At 41.0% G+C, this 19,871-nt stretch overlaps 3 protein-coding genes and 1 long non-coding RNA gene across 5 annotated transcripts; 2 read left to right on the forward strand and 2 right to left on the reverse strand.

Moving 5' to 3' along the window:
* The first annotated feature begins 6,429 nt into the window (after positions 1-6,429).
* mfap5 (microfibril associated protein 5) lies at positions 6,430-9,423 on the forward strand. The gene is made up of 7 exons (XM_061216035.1): positions 6,430-6,485; positions 7,352-7,429; positions 7,525-7,557; positions 7,661-7,714; positions 8,038-8,125; positions 8,370-8,443; positions 8,640-9,423. Exons 2-7 carry the CDS (start codon positions 7,387-7,389, stop codon positions 8,735-8,737), a joined length of 390 nt encoding a protein of 129 aa, XP_061072019.1. The 5' UTR covers positions 6,430-6,485; positions 7,352-7,386; the 3' UTR covers positions 8,738-9,423.
* Positions 9,424-10,756: 1,333 nt separating this feature from the next.
* Positions 10,757-16,735, forward strand: LOC133131339 (uncharacterized). The gene is made up of 4 exons (XR_009709006.1): positions 10,757-10,825; positions 12,661-13,044; positions 13,341-13,437; positions 14,734-16,735. It is a non-coding gene; the product is annotated as an uncharacterized LOC133131339 (long non-coding RNA).
* Positions 11,682-14,525, reverse strand: aicda (activation-induced cytidine deaminase). Its single transcript, XM_061246628.1, has 5 exons — positions 14,138-14,525; positions 13,348-13,513; positions 12,653-12,932; positions 12,111-12,226; positions 11,682-11,861 (listed from the first exon to the last, which is right to left on the reverse strand). Exons 1-5 carry the CDS (start codon positions 14,155-14,157, stop codon positions 11,811-11,813), a joined length of 633 nt encoding a protein of 210 aa, XP_061102612.1. The 5' UTR covers positions 14,158-14,525; the 3' UTR covers positions 11,682-11,810.
* Positions 16,736-17,169: 434 nt separating the features above from the next.
* On the reverse strand, positions 17,170-19,842 carry nat14 (N-acetyltransferase 14 (GCN5-related, putative)). Of its 2 annotated transcripts, none has more exons than XM_061246616.1 (3): positions 19,815-19,842; positions 18,812-18,927; positions 17,170-18,572 (listed from the first exon to the last, which is right to left on the reverse strand). In XM_061246616.1, the coding sequence occupies exons 2-3, from the start codon at positions 18,890-18,892 to the stop codon at positions 17,820-17,822; spliced, it is 834 nt and encodes a 277-aa protein (XP_061102600.1). In that variant the 5' UTR covers positions 18,893-18,927; positions 19,815-19,842; the 3' UTR covers positions 17,170-17,819. The 2 variants fall into 2 exon arrangements, with proteins under 2 accessions (XP_061102600.1, XP_061102592.1); XM_061246608.1 differs by lacking the exon at positions 19,815-19,842 and adding an exon at positions 19,549-19,782.
* Positions 19,843-19,871: the final 29 nt, after the last annotated feature.

Here is a 19,871-nt window from a genome sequence, read left to right on the forward strand (position 1 = left end):
GGGGGGAATGAACGTGTAAAAAAGAGAAGGAAGAAGGGGAAAAGGCAGAGGCCAAATGAACAAGAGGGGAGTGTGGGAGTTACACTAATGTAGCAATATTTGATATCACTTGTGCAATGAAATGTAATAAAATTTTTTAAACATCTGTATTATTAATGAAGTGATGGAACATATTTTTAGAATGGACTCCACTGTTTTATTGTAGAACACAATGCAATTTACACTGTTTGCTTTTGTATTTATATTTGTATGTATATATAGATATCTATTTTTTAAAATAGCTTGGTTGGTTGTTATCTGTAAAACATTTGAAAAAATAGAGATGTATAGAAATGTATATAATACAAATCACAAAAACCTTACTGTATGCTTATTCAAAGTGTCAATAAACACATATGTCTTTCCATCTGCTCTTTTGATCTTTGAAAAACTTATATTTAGAAAGGTGAACAAGATATCATATTGACTTGCCTAGTCTCAGTTAAAAAAGGCCATAAATTTACTGAAAAACAAGAATTATGTAACACCAGAGAGAGTGGAGTTGAATTTGAGAAGTACAGTTAATATAATTGAATTATGACCACAAAGGCTGGATATATTGGCATTGGCTCACCACTGAGACTGGGCTGAGGCTGCATGAGGCTGACTGGACATGGAGCAGAATCAAATGGCAAAGCGGAGGCCAGCTTTCGCCACTCTTTCATTGTGAGGCCTGCGCTTACCTCTGGTGAGGTCCCCTGCAGATAGATTTAAAAATAGCTTCACTCTGTCTATTTACACCACGGCACTTCATCACCTTCTGTTCTATCTCCCCCCAGCCCGTCAGTGTGCAGAAACACCCGCCTGCTTGTTCAGCACATACGCGCTGAACACTCTTTCACGCACACGCTCCCAAATCCCTGCTATTGTAGGCATGGCTACCAGTCCAAACACATTGTGCCTGCATGTGGTACTGAACCTATAATAACCTTCCCGTTCGCTTTCCCAAGCGTATACAAGCATCTCTGCCTGGTGGACAGGCCCTTTTGTCTTTCACCGTGGGCTTGTGTTCGACGTACATTGCTTCCGAGAACTGGAGATTAAGGCAGGCAAAAGGGCAATGGCGATCCAAAAATAAAAATGTTATGCTTTCCCATTTTCAATTCATGTCTCCCAGGATGAAAAAACAAGCACTTGCCATACATTGCAAGGGAGCGTTCATCCCTTAGCTCACTTTAAGAGTTTATCTGGAATGACATCTCTTGGGAAAGCAAGTTACTCTCTTAGTTTTGATTCAGTTGCTGTGTAGGGTCGTCTGGCATGCGTGCACAGTTGTCCTGGGTGTATTAAGCAAATTACATCACAGTGAGGACATACATATTTTTACACTTTACACAAGAGAAAAATCGTGCAATGCATGATTTAAGTATTGTTAAAACCAAGAGAGAGATAAATGCATACTCGGAGATGCAGTTTCAATAAGTTGAGCGGAAACTAATTTAAGACATTGTTTTAAATATGGGTAATTTACATTCATATGACAAAGTGAAACAGATGCAAAAAAGACAATTGCCTGCCAGACCCAGAAAGCAACAGCATCATAAATGCAAGCAGGACCATGTCAGAGCCAAAATGGGGGGGAAATCGGCAAACCAGATGGGTGAGATCCAGAGCTGGATCTGGGAGAGAAGTACAGTGCATCCGGAAAGTATTTACAGCGCTTCACTTTTCCCACATTTTGTTAGGTTACAGCCTTATTCCAAAATGGAATACATTCATTTTTTTCCTCTAAATTCTACACACAACACCCCATAATGACAACATGATGAGGATGATGGAGGCCACAGTGCTCATTGGGACCTTCAAAGCAGCAGAAATTTTTCCTTCCTCAGATTTGTGCCTCGAGACAATCCTGTCTCGACAATTCCTTTGCCTTCATGCTTGGTTTGTGCTCCGATATGCACTGTCAACTGTGGGACCTTATCTAGACAGGTGTGTGCCTTTCCAAATCATGTCCAATCAACTGAATTTACCACAGGTGGACTCCAATTAAGCTGGAGAAACATCTCAAGGCTGATCTGTGGAAACAGATGCACCTGAGCTCAATTTTGAGCTTCATGGCAAAGGCTGTGAATACGTATGTACATAATAAATTAGCAAAAATCTCAAAAAAACATTTTTCACGTTGTCATTATGGGGTGTTGTGTGTAGAATTTGGAGGGAAAAAATGAATTTGATCAATTTTGGAATAAGGCTGTAACATAACAAAATGTGGAAAAAGTGAAGCGTTGTGAATACTTTCCGGATGCACTGTAACTGGGTAGAGTGATGCAGAGAGGGGACAAATGGACGGACCAACATATGATGAAATGAAGAGATCAACAGCACAGCAGGAGAGATATTTTCTCTGCACCATAAAGCAAACAACAGTCTGGCCTGATTGTGCCTACCCAGCCAAGCTCATTAGTTAGAGCCTCATTATGGAAGACAGTTTAATTACCTCATTATTAATGGCAGCATGAGCAGCTGGATTCCTACTTGGTTGACATGATGTATTTTCCTACTTGACATGGTGTGACATTTCATATGATACAAGTCTTAAATTTTGCATCTACTGTATGTACTGTACTGTATGTGTGAAGGACTCTGCGAGGATGAATCAACAGTCAGAGATATTTTTGTCTGTATGGGAAGGTTGAGGGACAAACAGAAGGAGAAAAAGAGGGTGAAGGTTACTATTTTCCCTAATAAACAAGTCTTGAAATTGTCCAGCGTTTATGGGCTGACATTTCTCCCTTATCCCCACTTTGTTTTCCTCTCCCTCGGTGAGTGGGTGTGAACATACCATGTTGTACAGGCGGTAGAAGATCCAAACCATCACTGTCCAAGGTCCCCTATAATTATTTTCCATCTGCTTTAGCGCCACCGTGACTATATGATATTTTTATTCAGGGCAACACGAATATAATATACACAACATTGACCGGATAGTGGCAAGTGAGTGAACATCAACAACATATCAAATACAAATGCTGTCGGCTTCCGTGATTGCAACTGGAAAAGAAAGAATAATTCATCGATGCGATGTGGGATGTACCACATCCCCCAGACAAGAGTACTTAGCATACAAGCGCAGTGTTTTTTTATTTACTCCTGTATTTCATGTATTTTTCAGTGATGTTCCTTGTTTCCTTAAATTTCCATAATTTATAAGCTGGAATGCACAAATTATTCCCACAACAGAAACAAATTGTGTACGCAAATCGTCCTAGAAAGATAGGAAAACAGGACTGGTTCATTCCATGATTTTTCTTATTGGTTGCAGCTTCATGATTGAAAAGTTATTTATTTCATTGGCTGAGTATCCCCTAACTCTAGCAGGCGGCATTCCATTATATCTCCGTCCCCTGGTTTGGCAAACAGCGCATGATTGACAGGTCGCAGTACGTGCTAGGTCACTCGGGGTCTCCCGATCGCTCAAAATGTCATCAGATTTATTTATTTGCAAACATAATTGCTGTCATTGCAACTTGTCTGGGTCTCTTCTGCGTATGCATGAGAGAATGCGGTAATGAATGCCAGTTTGTCCCTGACTATGTTTGTGCGATAAGCATATGGTTAAAAATGCACAGGATAAACTGACGACCGGAACAAATCAAACTATCAGTTCCCTTAGGTATCGTTAACCAGATTAGTTTCAGTATGCAAATAGAGGGCGTCCTCTGGTGGTCATTATTCGGCATCACGCTGATAATGTCATGCTGCTTAATTTCTTAACTTTATCTTCCACCAAAGTCTCAAAATAACTTTGCTCTCTTCCACAGTATAACATTAATATTACAGCTGTTAATTAATTATTATTTTTTATTAATATTATTATTAATATTATTATTATTATTATTATTATTATTATTATCAAAACCTATTGGCAGTTTCCTAATGGAAGGGCATAATCATACTGTGTTAGAGAAGTATGTATTATCCTATGTCTCCAATACTACACACACTACAAAGAAATAGTTTGACATCAGAAATGATATGTAGGTGCGGCATTCAAAGGGACGTAATCTTACTCTCCTCAGTAATGCAGAACTGTATAAGCAGCATATCCTCTGTTGGGTAAGCAGATGAGTAAGCCTGCCCCCTCCTCTAATGTGTCTGCCCCATCAGCCTTTCTTCAGCTACTCCTCACCTCCTGTCTTCTTTCTCTCTCTACCACTCCCTGTTTCCCAAACCCCCTTCCCTCATTGCAATCGCTCCACTCGTCTATTCCCATGTCCCAGACTTACAATCACACCCATTTCCATTCTCTTCCTTCCAGAATGTGAATCAGATTCAGATTGGCTCTGTAAATGTACAGTAAATGGTAAAAAGAGCTCAGCTAAGAGAGGGGAAGATATTGTCTTAGAATGGCTTTGAGAGGGAACAGAGCCAGGAGCAGGAGAGGAAATTTGAACGGGGATTTGTTTGAGGCTTTGTCATTAAGATGAAATGGGATGTGGGGATGGTTTGGGGCCAGTGCTGGGGAAAGTCTATCCGATGCTAATTGTCTTGTGGTGGCTATGTGCTATGACTCAGCCTGCAGCTGTGGTCATGTAGCGCAGAAGCTCGACGTGAGCTCACACATTTCAACTTTCGACTATATTGTCCCAAAGGAAATGCGGTTCAAAGCAAGGAGTACAAAACACAACAGAGGAAACACGACAAAATAAATAAATAAATAAGCATAATAAATACAAAATTAAAATCAACAGACAAGCAAGACTGAGTCACTCCTACCCGATCCAATGTACAGCGCTATAACCACAGCGGCAATGTTAACCATGCGATCGGAGCTCTCACTGTCACATGCGGCTTGCCGGGACTGTTTCAGTGCCATTGTCCCTGTTTGCCCCTGACACGTTCCTCACTAACTTCCCCGTGAATCATGCAGCTACAGTCCCAGAGACTTGTGGAGGTCTTTGTTGAGAACTTTGTCCTGATTTTGGTGAGCGTCATCCCAGCCTGACCCTAGGCCATTCTCTCTGCTCTGTCTCCACAGGTGACTGTGTAGCAGTGTCTGGCGGCGCAGACTAAACCTGCCGGTTGTTTTGGGAACCGGACTCAGCTGGGCTTCGTCAAACCTAGGTGGTAGACCACATCTGTAAAGTGGTTTTCACCCTTGGAAACTACTTCCATTGCCCTGGGGGCTACAAACCATGCTGAGCAAAAGCAGCTGTAGGAGTCACAGCTCAGCGCCGAACACAAAGGCTTTGCACTGGATGGAAGCTGAAACTGGGAACAAGCTTAAGATAACATAAGATAAGATATAATTTATAAAAACCCTGCCCTCTGCATTTGATGGTGGAATATGGTGGAATATAGTGGTGGATATTTGATGATATGGGGTTATTTTGTTTCTATGGGTGCTAGAGGTTTTATTAAGGTCAATGGAATCATGAACACAAGCAAGGACCAAGCCATTTTGGCCAAAAGACTTTGTCATCTTTGTCAAGGGTTCCATTAATATTGCAGGCCATTGTATATCTATAATAATCATACAATACAAAAAAAAAAAAATGAAAAAAATTTCATTATTATTATTATTATTATTATTATTATTATTTATTTATTATTATTTTTATTATTATTATTATATCTAAGCACACACAGGACCCCTTTTGGTGCAGGAGCATGTTTAAAAGAGTGTAACAGAAAGGTAGATTTACTGCGCTCATATGTACTGACCCAGCAGTGCTGGAATGGACTTTCCCCAGTGGTCGGCAGACACCACCCCATTTTCCATCACATACCGAAAACCAGCCGCCCCATCTCCACCCCAGTACTGCTACTTTTGTACTAATCCAGGTTAAAGCATTTCTATGCTTTTGCACTTTTTTTTGTTGGGGCTTGTTAGCACAGCTGGCCAGTGAGTCAGCGGGGCCCTGGGTAAGATCCTGAAAATGGGTCCTAATATTATATACAATAAAGAGGATAACTTCACACAAGGGCCCCTACCACGGCAGAGCCCTAGATGCCCACCTATATGGCCCAATGGATGTGCTGTACTTGTTAACACTGTATTCTGAATGTAGGCAGAATGTGCATTCTGATTCTTGGTTAGCATAGGTCATTTGCATTTGCATTAGTGTTTTAATCATGTTCTTGCATATAGACTTGATGGTGGGAGAAAGTTTGTTAGCCAGGTCAGGCACAAGAAATCATGTAAGTCAGCTGAATGCACAAGTTCTCCTACACTGAAATCAGCTCTGGATATGAATTAGGAATGTCTGCTAAATTAATGGAATATTAATTCAACATAATGTACGGTAAATGTCATAGGAGGAACACTGCAAATGGTGGCCTTTTGTTTGGCTGGAAAAAGGAATCAGGATTGAGACAGAAAGAGAGAGGGAGGGAGAGAGGGAGGGAAGGAAGGAGGGAGGGTGATAGGGAGGAGGGACGGGTAAAGAGACACAGATTCAGACAAAGATTCATAAAACAGAGATTCAGAAGAGAAGAAAGTTGTGAGTAATCTATTCTTTTTTTGCAGAAGAGATAGAATAAATAAATGTAGAGACCACCCAGACAGACAAAGCAGGGAACAGAAAAGGTGTCTGAGGGTCATGGTGAACTAAATATGTGTATTTGTGCATTTATGTTGTTTTTACCAAGGAATGGTGTGGGCAGGTTCTAATGCTGCAAGACTGTTCAACACTAAAATATTTTTCAGACAAAATATTTGCGGCAAAAGCATGCTTTAACGGTAGCAAGATAACTTCATTTACAGGGATGAACAGCATGAGGGAGGGAGTCAAAGCATTGTGAGCATAGGAAATAAAATAGACATCAAACTGTATCTATGAAAAATAGGTTAGAACAACATGTACGATAGCTAAGAGACAGAGGTAAAGAGAAAGAAAAACTGAGAGAAAAAGAGAGGGAGCAGAGAAGGAAGGAGAGAAGGAGGCAGAGAGAGAAGGGGAATTAAGTTAGAACATGAAAAACACATTCTTTGGGGTGGACTCATGCCTTGGACACCAAACTAATACTGACACATTACACATTCTGCTGCCAGAGAAAGAGAGAGAGGGAACGAAGGAGAGGGAGGGCACAAGAGGGGGCGGTTACATGGTTTTTTGGAGATTGCATATTTTTCATAACTATTAACTAGTGTGATTGTTAACTAGAGCATTAACAACCTGTGTTTTTACAGCGCATGTATTTTAGTAGGAGGGTAACATAGAGGAAAAATAAATCCACATTAGTGCAGTTACAGTGCAGGTAACCGGGATCAGAGTTTTGTCCACGTACACTGAGGTGGAGCGAAGTGAAACGGAGGGTAAAGAGAGGGGTGACATTATTCTTCTTTGGTTTATTTTGTTTTGTCCAGTTTACGACAAAGTAAACCTGTCAAAGTCTGCAGGGATGGGCGCTTTTCGCAAAGCAGTGCTTTTCTGCAGTTTCCAAGGTAATATTTAGAAACAAACAACAATATATAGAATCATTGTTTCCCCACTGAGTGAGTGTGTGTGTGTTTGAAACATTTTTTTTCCCTCACCACAGTACTTGTTGCTGTTGTCTGGGCTCAACAACCTGGTAATTCCATTAACTTGAATGACTATACAAAAAGTTTAGTCATAGCATGGCATTAACTATGATTGGTAACTATTTCACATATGTTGCATTTCTCATGTATAAGCGGTGACCTTCATTCCCAACGATGATGAGGGCACAGCCACCCATCCGCCCTCAGGTAAAAAAATATTTATTTGGATATTTTCATACAGTATATAAAAGTGTATTGAAAAATTTTTTTTTACATATGTTAGTTGTCACAGCAACATAGAACATGTTACAGCAACTTATGAAAATGAAGTGTAATTAAAGGAGATAAATGGTTGTGTTTGATTCCAGTTTCATGTGTGTCCACTGTAAGACTTAGCCTATGACTAAATAGACTTATGAGACACTAAATCTGTCATTTTAGATTTAGATTTTAAATAGATAAAATCTCAAATCTGAATGCTTTCTAAAGCCATGGTATGTAGTGACCCTCATTTTCTGCCTGGTATTCAGATTGCAGAGAAGAGACATATCCGTGCACCCGAATGTACTCTGTCCATCGCCCCATAAAGAGGTGTATTCAATCTCTCTGTATCTACAGGTAAGCAGTCACATCATATATTTTCCTTCTCAGCCTCAGAACAGGTACAAGGTGGAAAGAGCATTGAGTATGTATTGTAGAATGGCAGTCATGTATGGTATTGTAAGTATGTTGGTCATGGGGCATCCATGTGGATGACATCATTAGCGTTGTACTCTCAATAAACATACACTAGTATACAGCATGCAAAGATAATTGGTCTTAATGTACAGCAGCGTTTACTACCATATCTTCTGTTCCTCAGTATTCCCCGGGTCTACGTGATCAACAAGGAGATATGTGTCAGAACAGTTTGTCAGCAGGAAGAGATACTCAAAGGTGAAAGATTCCTGCCATGAAGTATACTAGGTCATCTTTTCAACACATTTTAATCTGTTGTGTGACAGTCATCAAATATTTTATAGTAAACAGAGATTGTGTATGTGTGTATGTTATGTTTTGTGTGCGTGTGGGTGTGTGTGTGTGGGTGTGCATGTGGAGTTATAACATCTTCTTCTGGATATTTCACTCTCAGCGGAACTTTGCAGAGAGAAATCTGGATGGCCCAAACGACTTCAGAGGTCAGCTAAAAGACGCTGCCTTCGTGCGAAAACCTGGAAAACCCACAACTGAAGCAATGAGGCTGGGGAGGGCCCGGCGACAGTGGGGGGAAAGATGTTGATGTAACACAAACTGATGCATTCATGAACCAAAAGCATCACCTTTTCACCAAACCTGTTCTGAATTTTAATTGTTTCAAATGATCATTGTTACTGTGTATTTGTTAAACTCTGGTGAGCCTTACAAGGCAAACTGTGTTTACGTGTTGTACTGTTTATCCAAGGGGCATGCCTCTTTTGCTGCACTAAGACATTTTGGCATGCAATGCTTATATATTCATATTCATGTTTTAGAAATGGTCTCATTGCTGCATCCCTTGGGTTACAAATGATACATTATTTTATGCATACAGGAAACAAGATTAGTCAGTATTTTAATTAGTGGAATTAACACTGCCTATTATGAAGTCTATTCTGTTTACTTTCATAATTTTTGTGTATTTTCTAATAATGCAAAACAACATTGTGTTCAGATTTGTCTATTCTCGGAAAAGAAAACTAGTCCAAATTGTACAGTATATTGTAGAACAGCTCACTGGCTGAACCCAAGAGCTGACAGGATGAGGCAGTCTGGAGACATTGGATGGAGCAGAAATATGGGAGAGCAGGGACACTGAATGGCTCGATTACTAGTTACTGGAACTGGACTATGTTCACACTTTTGTAACTCGCAATAAATTAAAGAAGCTTGGTATCTGAGATCCTGCTCATGACAGAAAGTCATATTGGTGCATTCACATTCCACTTCATCCTCCACCTGTCCATAGCTTGGCTATGTGAGTGTCCCTTCATCCATCTTATCAATGCTTTTCAGAGACAAATGATGAAAAAGATAAAACTTAAAGCAAACATAAAGCAAAAACATTTGTCATTTTGGTGATTTTTAAATAATTAATTTCAATGGTTTCAAGACTTTAGTGATACCATGTCCCCTTTGTTTCTGAAGATCCATATATATATATATATATATATATATATATATATATATATATATATATATATACATGTATATATACAACTTTAATACTCTCTTAGGAGCATTACATTTCTCAGTACAGTACTTACAATATGTACAGTACGTGCAGTGGCACGAGACAGAGTGGAGTGACGATGTTCACCTTCAACAGAATGAGAGAACACTGGCCCAATAAAATTGACTATCCATCCTTTACATTTTTACATTATTGGCATTTGGCAGACGCTCTTATCCAGAGCGACGTACAACAAAGTGCATACCCATAACCAGGGATAAGTTCGCTGAAAGACCCTAGAGGGAAGTACAATTTCAACCATCCTAGAGTCAAAGTGCATTCTCAGATTTTTTACAGACTTCTCTGGAATGGTAAATGGCAGGCATTTATATAGCGCCTTTATCCAAAGCACTGTACAATTGATGCTTCTCCATTCACCCATTCATACACACACTCACACACCGACGGCGATTGGCTGCGATGCAGGGCCCCGACCAGCTCGTCAGGAGCATTTGGGGGTTAGGTGTCTTGCTCAGGGACACTTCGACACAGCCGGGCAGGGGATCAAACCGGCAACCCTACGACTGCGCTTACTGCCTGAGCCAAAAGATATGTTTCTTGGAATTCCTACAATACTGCACTACACTGGCCTGTATGATTTACAACAGTGGTCCTCACTCCTGGTCCTGGAGAGCCGCAGGGTTGTGCTGGTTTTTGTTTTTGCCTTAATATCAGATATTAAGACCCAATAAACCAGGGGAGGTGAGTTAACTGTGTAATTAACTGCTTTAACTGATTAATTAAGTGCTGAGTAACAGCACCAGCATGTAAAAACAGCATGTAAACAAACACACACTTTAAATGATAAATGTACAACATAAATACGTAATTTCAACGAGGTAAGTGGATTCTCTGAATGCGAACTCTGCTGTGTGGGCCTTCAATTTCAAGTAATATGCTTAGATTTTTTTTAAAGAAGAAGCTAAACTAAGTGCATTCCATAACTTACACTAGAGGGCGCTCAATAATGTATTAGATGTTTATTAGTCAAACAGGCTGTTGCAACATAAAACTGTGTCAGTGTTTTCTATGTAGGCAGTCAAAATGCGTTGATAACTTGAGAGGAAACCGTAAGTATGAAACTAATTGACCCTGCACACGTACATCTGCTGTATATTTAAATACAAATTATACACTCGGCGTCTCTCATTATTGTTGCTATTTATCTACTGCTATTTATTTTGTAGCATCATTAAGTGAGGAGTGGTAGGTAGCCTATTTTAACTTCTGAATAGCTTATGGCAATTATTTCTGTTTAAGCTGGGTGGGTGATCCTAGTGTGGGCTTTTCTATAATACAGAGAAGGTGAAGGAGAACCGTTGAACACAGTGATTTAAAGGTGAAACTGACTGTAGGTGGTTATTATTAAACTGAATTTAGCAGCAAAGTTATGTAAGAGTTCATATTAACTGGCACATTAAGAACAGGCAGAAGAGCCTTGCTAAGGTTAGCTATGCTAAAATAACAGAGGATGACGCTCCGGTTTTCTCACTGTCCACGACAGGTGCCTCAAACCAAGGCAAGTTACCCTCCGTTGGTTAAGTTCTACCAATTCAGTACGCATCCAGGTCTGCCTCCAGTTTCCTAACTGTAGGTATCAACTTACAAAAGATACGAAGACATGCTGTTGGGTCCGATAACCGCTTCACACAATCTGTATTTAGTGCCCAAAACAAGGCAAACCCTGAATTAACTTCTTGGTCTGTATCCACGGTTCGATGTTTGCAGTGGGATTTGCGACTCGTAATCAGCAGTGTTTTTTAGTTCACAGAACAGTGGTTCAACTGCTCTTTTTGTATGTACAGAGCTGATTATAACAGAGATGATGCTGAAAATAATCATAGAGCCAAATAAATGAAACAACTACTTGTTCAGGGTATTGTCCACTGCTTTAATGGCAGCCAATACAGTAGTACATTTGAACGACATTAATGCTACACATACAGTAGGAGTAAATTCAAGTTTCAGGGATATAGCACCGTGTTACAGTTATAATCTTGAGATTCCCGTTATTTCACGGAGATCATCAAAATGGAGAATGAGAGGAGTGATGTTTCAGAATCCAAGGAGAGCAAAAGCATCTCTTAAATCTTCGGTTTCACAGGGCTGAGAGAAAATAAAGATAGTATAGCATCAGAAATGAAATTTATTATTATTATTATTATTATTATTATTATTGAGATTATTGTGAGCACAATTTACACATTTCATGATCTAGCATTTTGAAAATGTATAACAGGAAGCTGGCTTTCTCGTTAAGTATTGCAGAAACAGGAAGGGATGAGCTGTATTTGGATGTCAATATGAATGTTGCTGCTAGGTTCCCAGTTTCTCTTCATTGTTTAGAATAATTACCAGCAGAATACGCTTGAGTTTCCTGGCTAGTCGGATAGAGTTTCGGTGCAAATCTTCCCAGGCTTTAAATCCTCTTTCTCTGCTGGCTACAAAGGTTTGCCAGCAGTAGAAATAATCTGACAGTGAAGAAAGGTTAATTGTGAATAGCATGACATACATCATTCAACATACCCAGAAAGAAAATGAATAATAAACATATATATTTCCAATATTCAGGTTTCAGGAAATACATGCAGCATGTAAGGTGGAAATAAGCTTAGTGTGGATGTGTTCATATTTTGGTGAGAAGAATGTTACCTAACATGAATCTGTGTAGCTGATTGGTGGTCCACTGTTAGACCACTGTCTGTACTATCGAGCTTCATCATTGCTCAACTAAAAATCCGACTTTCTTCCAGCCAGTTTCAGATGGTGGTTCATCATAGCATTTATGTTGACTTTGTTGGAAATGTGGCCACTGTGTTTAAATGTAGTTTGATAAAATGGTGTATGCAGGGGGAATCTGAGCTGGAGAATACCTCAGCCCCTCACTCTACCCCTACCTTTGTAGCTCATGACGGAGAGCTGGACGCCTGCCCTCTTCAGGATCCTCAGTCCCTCCCTCTCCCCGCTGTCCTCTGAGTCACAGAAGTACAGGCGAGAGACGAAGATGCGCAGTTTGAGGTTTGGGGTTTGGGCGACGAACCGAGCCAGGCGGCGCGAGCAGTCCAAGCAAGGGGACCAGGAGCAGAACCAAGTCACAGAGTAGCAGAGCTTAATGCCCCCGGGACCGCAGCCCCACAGGCCGGGGCAGAGCACCCCCAAGTGACTGAGGAAAAGAAGCTGAGAATCCAGAACATGGGCACAATTAATGGAGGACAGATTACCCATTGTGGTTCTTTCAACTGAAAAGTAGTTTTTTAGCTGACATGCCTGGAAAGCCTTGAAACTTGGGGTGTGTTCATTAACCGGCATCATAAACACTGACCTGACATATACCTACATGAAAAGCACAGAATTGTAGCCAATATATTTGTTTCTGAATTTTCTAGTAGAATTTTCTTATTCTGAAGAATCACTGGAATAAGCACTAGGCAAAAAGACAAGACCTACTGTCATGAACAGCATTTAATGCTGATTAATTTATATTCTGTCCAGGAGTCCACTTAGTTATCCACCTAATGTATAATATAACCCCCCATAATCTTCACATGACAGTTGACATTTGAACTTGCGGTTTCTTTCCTTAAGAACTCACCTCAACATGGCAACCACTGCGATTACGCAGGTGGCCGAAGTCAAAGGACAGTGTGTCTGGGCCATCCCTCCTCTTCACCACAAAGCACAGGTAGGTCTCGCACCGACCCTTGGCCCAGCGCATGTTCTTATAGTGGTAAATGAACTTCTTCTGGGTTAAGAGAACACTGAAAGCAATGCACAGTCAGACAGTGAGACAGTGCTTTCTTGAGAGTGCATCCAACACGGCTGTATTTGCCCATTCAAAATATGGATAAACATAATTTTCACTACATAAACAGAAACCTTGGTGGGTGATTTTTCAAGAATTGTGAGTTGAGTGAATGTTTATGCTTAATTGCAATATAAAATTATACATAATATTTTCTAAATCATTTAATGTGGATTAAAACAGTTAAAATAACTATGCTCTATTTTCTCACTTTTTGTGAAGCAAATAAAGTAATATAGTCCTTAGATGAAAAGAGATTACATCTGTACATCAGTACAATGGCAGTATTTGTTGGTGAAACTCCAGCTCCAGGAAAATATGCCTGGCATTAATTTATCTCATGCACTTAGAAAGACCAGTGTTTCACAACGTCCTCTTATGACTTGTCTCGCTTTCATTCTTCTCTTTGCTCTGAAACTGGAGAAAGTTTTCTAGATCATTCTGAATGGACCTGGCAGTAACTGGAAATGCAGCTAGACTAATGACATTATCACATCACCCTGCGACCGAAAGCTTGCATCATTAAAACGAGAGAAAGGGCTAGCCAGAAAAGTACTGCTGTAGTATCGGTTTTACTCACCTGTCCAGTTTGGTAATCATTTCGAAAGCTGTAACTCTTTCGCTCTCGGAGAATCAGTCAAGCGTACAGGTGAGCGGGTGATTGAGTGAGCGCATGAACTGTGGAGGGAGACAGTTAGCTGAGGCGATAGGTAGATGGGGGCTTCTGGTTGGCAGACAGATTTTTAAAAAGAGGAGGGGAGGCGTCAAATTGAATTGACTTGAGAGTTGAAAAGAAACCTGTCAGAAGATAACAGTGTATAATTGATATACAGAAGTTATGCAGAGCCCTAGAATTCACATTTCAGTACTGTATTTACATGGTGTGATACATTTATTGATGCATATGCATAAACAAATGCACTCTCATCCATATTTATTTGTAAAGTGTGAAGTGATTTGCAAACAGAAATGAGTACAGAAATTAGATCTTTTTCACAAGAATCCATTCATACCTGTTGGTGAAAAGTCTGTATGATACCAACCGCCAGGAATGGTTTGCTGCATTATTTTCTGATGAAGTAACAAATGCTTTGTACAGCATGATTCAGAGGATGGAAAATTCCAGAACTTGCATACATAATTAAATACCCACTTTTCTACTTTTTACTTTCCCAGTGCAGAATATCTCAGAATTCTTCTATCGCGTCATCCGTTAGGCCTATTCCCACAGACTGCCTTTTCCCAGTTTCCTCCTGTACGCCACTCTGGGACCTCCATGGCAATTGGCTTGACCCCTTCACATGAGGAGATCCCAACAGCCTCTCCCAACAAACGTATTCGGAACATTTGGGCTTAGAGCCAAAGATGTGATCACCTTCTGTAGAATTTGTTCAGGCATATTTTGTCCGTTTGGAGATGCTCTCGTCTGCTTCCCATGAACTAATGCATTCCGAGGGTTTGGGAATTCATTGTTCCCAGATTGTGTGTTTTTAGTAGAACATCTACATGTGTTGTATATCCGATGTGCTACATCTGGAAATGCTTTTCCATTCTTCCACATGCCCAGCTCCGTGGCCCTATGCTACGTGTGATCCTGCCTTGGCTGCATCGCCACCGGCTCGTGAGCGAGGCCCAGTCTCACTAGTCTCCGTGTTTAATGATGGGAGTTGAGTGGAGCTGACAGATTCACTTAATGAACAGGCATGCCTGTACCAAACGACACTGCAGCCCCATTCTCAGCGGTGTAAATAGGCTGAGTGTTGCTGGACACTGCAGTGCTCTCTGCCTGCGAGGGAAGGGAACGAGACAGGAAATGCCAAGTCATATTTTCCGAAACCCACCCACCTACACACTTACACACACATACACACACACGTGCGCGCACACACGCACACACAAAACCACACACTACAGACACAACCACAGGCACAAACACACTTACTTTCCAGTGGCCTTTATTCACATCTGTTTCCTGTAAACACTAATAGCTGCGATTTGGTTTTGAGTTTTTACTAACAGGTGTTTTTGAAGTGGAAGTTTAGTCATGTAGTAAATGGCAAGAGCCCTTTTGAACAGTCATTTAGTTTTGTTCTATAAAACATTTCAGTTAAACTGCTTTTGTAAAGGCACTGTTGTCAGTTACATAAGTCTATTCGATTTGTCTTCATGGGGAGAAAAACTCTATATAGTATATATAGTATAGAAAAATTCTATACTAGCCTTCTTCAATCTCTTTAGTTTTTGTCAACTCTGCAAAACAGTAAGCGCTTCATTCTCTCACCCTTTTTTTTTTACTGTACAAACATCCGGTACTGCATGTATGTGAGCAATTAGAGACTGCTCTTACTACTTGAGGTTAGCAGAGTGAATTGTAAGGTTAACCGACAATGCATCTGGTTTAGGCTGTAGTGAAGTGCACCGTGTCATGCCACCCACACACTAACGGTCAAAACACAAACACAACCTCACACCTGTCACACACACATACACACACACACACACAGCGTAATCAATGACTAATATATGCAGGGGGCAGGGGGGGAGCAACAGAAAAGGGACACAAAACACAGGTAACTCTGCAATGGTCTAAAGAGACATGGGTGGGGAGCAAAGAGAGATGGCATCCATGTTCTGCAGATTCATAGCAGCAAAACCACATGCTTCCACCAGCGCAGGTGAAGGTGTTCAGAGGTGAGACGCAGATGTAGAAAGTCAGACAAGCGTTCTGCAGTCTCACGTTAACCGCAGACTTCCCTTGACACATGCAACCTTTTTTCGCAGCTATAGTATGCATGGCCCCGAGAACAGCCATAAGAGTGGTTCCTGCAGTCACAAAAGATGCATCTACATTCATAGTTACTTTGCAATGTTCATTTTTTCCATTTTGTACAATAAATGTCTGACACCGCATCTGCAAATTAACTTCTTCTGGGCGAAGAGAACACTGAAAGCACTGTCAGGCAACAGCGACAGTGCGTTTGGGGGAGTGCATCCAACACAGCCGTATCTGTCTATTCACAATCTGATTAAACAGAATCTTCACTGCATAAACATAATCCACTTTGGTGGATGATTTGTCAAGAACTGTAAAAGTTGAGTGAATTTTTTTGCGTAACTACAGTGTACATGTTTTGCACGGTTGAGAAAAAATATATTTAATAAATAATTAAATGTGGATTAAAACATTATGCACTATTTTTCTCACTTGTTGTAAAATAAAAAGCTAGTCCTTAGGACAGTAGAATGGTAGTATTCATTTTTTAAACTCATATAATATATAATATATATATATATATAATCATATAAATATGTCTGCCATTAATTTTATCTCATGAACATCCTTTTTTTTACTTGTCTCACTTTCGTTCTTTGCTTTGCTCTGAAACTGGAGAAAGTTTTCTAGAGCATTCTGAATGGACCTGGCAATATTTCAGTAAGAGAAATGGGACTAGAATAACGATATTATCACAGCCAAAAGCTTTCATCATTAAAACAAGAGAAAGAAAAGTAGTACTGTAATACTGTTTTTTTCCACCTGTCCAGTTTGGTAATCATTTAGAAAGATGACGCTCATTCTCTCTCTGAGAACCAGTCAAGTGTACAGACGAGCGGTTGATCTTTTTAAAATATATTTCATATATTTGTTATGGAAGCGTTAGGGAAAAATTATATACAGTGGGGCCAGGTGTTAGCCAGTTAACTTGGATCACTGAAGTCTCATGCTTGTGCATTTTATTTATTAATTTATTAGAGGGGAGCGGGGGGGGTGCGCTTTTAAAAAGTCGGAAAAAAACATCTGCTTTTAAAAACTAATTTCCATATTCAAACACAAGTATAACAACAGTATGATGATCACATGACGCATGATTCTGTACAATAACCATATGTGAGGGGAAAGAGCGCCCCCTTCAGTGCAGGCTAAATAGAGGAGGACAGGTCCACTGTAGTAATATCTGGCTCTACCGACACATTGAATCTATAATCGTGAGGATCCAAAACAAAATAAATAGAAGAAATAAATAACATTAATTATGATGCAGAGATAGTCCATCACTCTGCCTCTCTAGTTCCCTCAGTTCTTTGCTTTACTTCCGAGTGCACTGAACATTGTCCGTCAGTCAGTACAGGAGTTCACATTTCCTACATCTGTGGCCTGTTCTAGCCTTCCTTTGTTCTTGTTTTCTTTCGTTTTGTCTGCATTTCCTATTTTTTCCCTGGACTGTCTTTTTTCGTTTCCACCATTTCTCATTCATACTCCCTTCTTACAAATCCTTCACATACAACTTATTAACCTGGAAACCTAACCATCCCCTTTCTTCTTCCTCCTCCTCCTGCTGTTCATCTTCATCCTCTTCTCTCATCATCATCATCTCTCCCTGCTTTTTGTAGCACAGCTTTTGGAAAAATAACTCCCCCATCTTCGATGGGGCGGGCACGTGCGCGTACACCCGCCTCGACCCCATCTCTTTCTCCCTTCTCTCCAAACACTGAACCAGGAGGGTTCCCAGCCCCTCCCTCCGGTACCAGCACTGGACGACCAGCCGACAGATCCTGCTGTCGCCCTCTCTCCTCCCGCTCTCTCTGGAGACGCACCCTATAATCTCCCCGTCCAGGTCTGCCAGCCACACCTCCCCCGCCTCCCTATCCTCCCTCTCCCTGGCTTTCTCTTTCTGCCGACGCCTGCCCTTATCCTTAGCCCTGTTCTCCTCAGCACTGGCTGTCCACTTTCCCCCGCCCCCTCCAGCGTAAGGGTTCTCCAAGGTGCAGTTGCGAGCGCCGTGGCAACTGGTTCCCATGTAATCCCAGTAGGGCACACTGGTGCCGAGTATTCCCACCGAACGGGGGATGGTGAGTTTGAGGTAGATGATGACGACAAAGACAGGGAGGATCAGAGCCATGATGAAGGAGTGCAGGACGAAGCGCAGGGCGGACGAGATGACGGCGAGGAGGAGAAGGGCCAGTGGCCGAGTGAGGAGGTGCAGAATGAGGCGATTCTCTGAGCCCGTTGCTCCTTCCTGTGTAAAAATAAATAAAGGAACAGAACAGACAGACACTTTCATTGAAATGTTTTCTTTTAAATTCAGTGGCTACTTAAGGAGGAAACAGCTTGTGTCTTTTGAGCAGGGCATATTAACGATTTTTGTTGATATTATGTTACATGGATTCCCGTGTTTTTGGGGGGTTTTTTTAACAAGTGGGTGCCACAATTGTGTTGAGCTCCATGACTTTAGGGACTTGTATTACAAAACCATACCTTAATAAGTTCTTTCACAACCTCAATGTCCTCTTCCTTCATCCGTCTGATCACAACCTCGCTCAGGTCCAACCTCACCATCTTTTCCCTCCGAGGCAATGGCAATATCTGTGCAACTTGGAAAACAGAATTACGTTTTTGTGATTTCAAACAGTTTTACTGTGAAAGAAAAAGCAGCGTTTATTCGTGCAACTAAAATGTCACTGAACTATTGCGGGTTTCGTTGTGCACTGCCATTTTAGGTTACATTTTTAATGACGTGTGACCGCCAGGTAATTGATGTATATTAAAGAACTCTTGACGGCTGATGTGGATTTGAGACGTACACTAACAGAGCGGATAGCGGCAGAGCGCATACTGGCAGATGGGTGAAATGGGGCGCTGGGCGCCATAATAACCGAACCGTGTGTGATTTATGCAGGGAAAGTAGATACGACAACGTATAATAATCAACCGGTACCTAAGCAAATGACTGGGATTACCTAAAACGCTCTCTCGCTAGCTAATGTCAGTGGCATGAAAACCACAAAAGAAAGACCAGGGACGCTAGTGGATACTACAGCTAGCTTCCGACCTACACATTTCAAAACCTTATAAGGCATGTTGCTAGCTACGTTAACGTTAATTGTATGACTGTTGAGTCTAAGCATGTGGGTAGCTACACCGCTATAGCCGCAGCCACCACGAAAGGAAAAAAAGATTTCTACGCATATATCTCCCCGGCCCAATCCCCATACCTTAGATCTGGAATCTAATCAGTTTCGGGATCCAAAGATAGCGCAATAACAGCAGTCGCTATATTGAGACTTTCCCTGCTGTAGATTGAATGACTAAAGAAAAATACGTTGTAAAAGTCCGTCAGGCGAGAAGCAGGTTCGTTACTGCCGTATCTGTTTTTATGAATACGCACCGCACGCCAGTTACGTGGTGATTTAGCTAATGCATTGCATTTGCACACATACGCAATTAGACTATCGTGGTACGTGAATAACCTTATACGTACCACGGAAGGTCTGGCGTCAGCTACGCTCTATGGTAATGAAATCCAGGACAGCTATTT

The sequence above is a fragment of the Conger conger genome, chromosome 1 (genome assembly GCF_963514075.1).
Source record: "Conger conger chromosome 1, fConCon1.1, whole genome shotgun sequence".
NCBI classification, from domain to species: domain Eukaryota; kingdom Metazoa; phylum Chordata; class Actinopteri; order Anguilliformes; family Congridae; genus Conger; species Conger conger.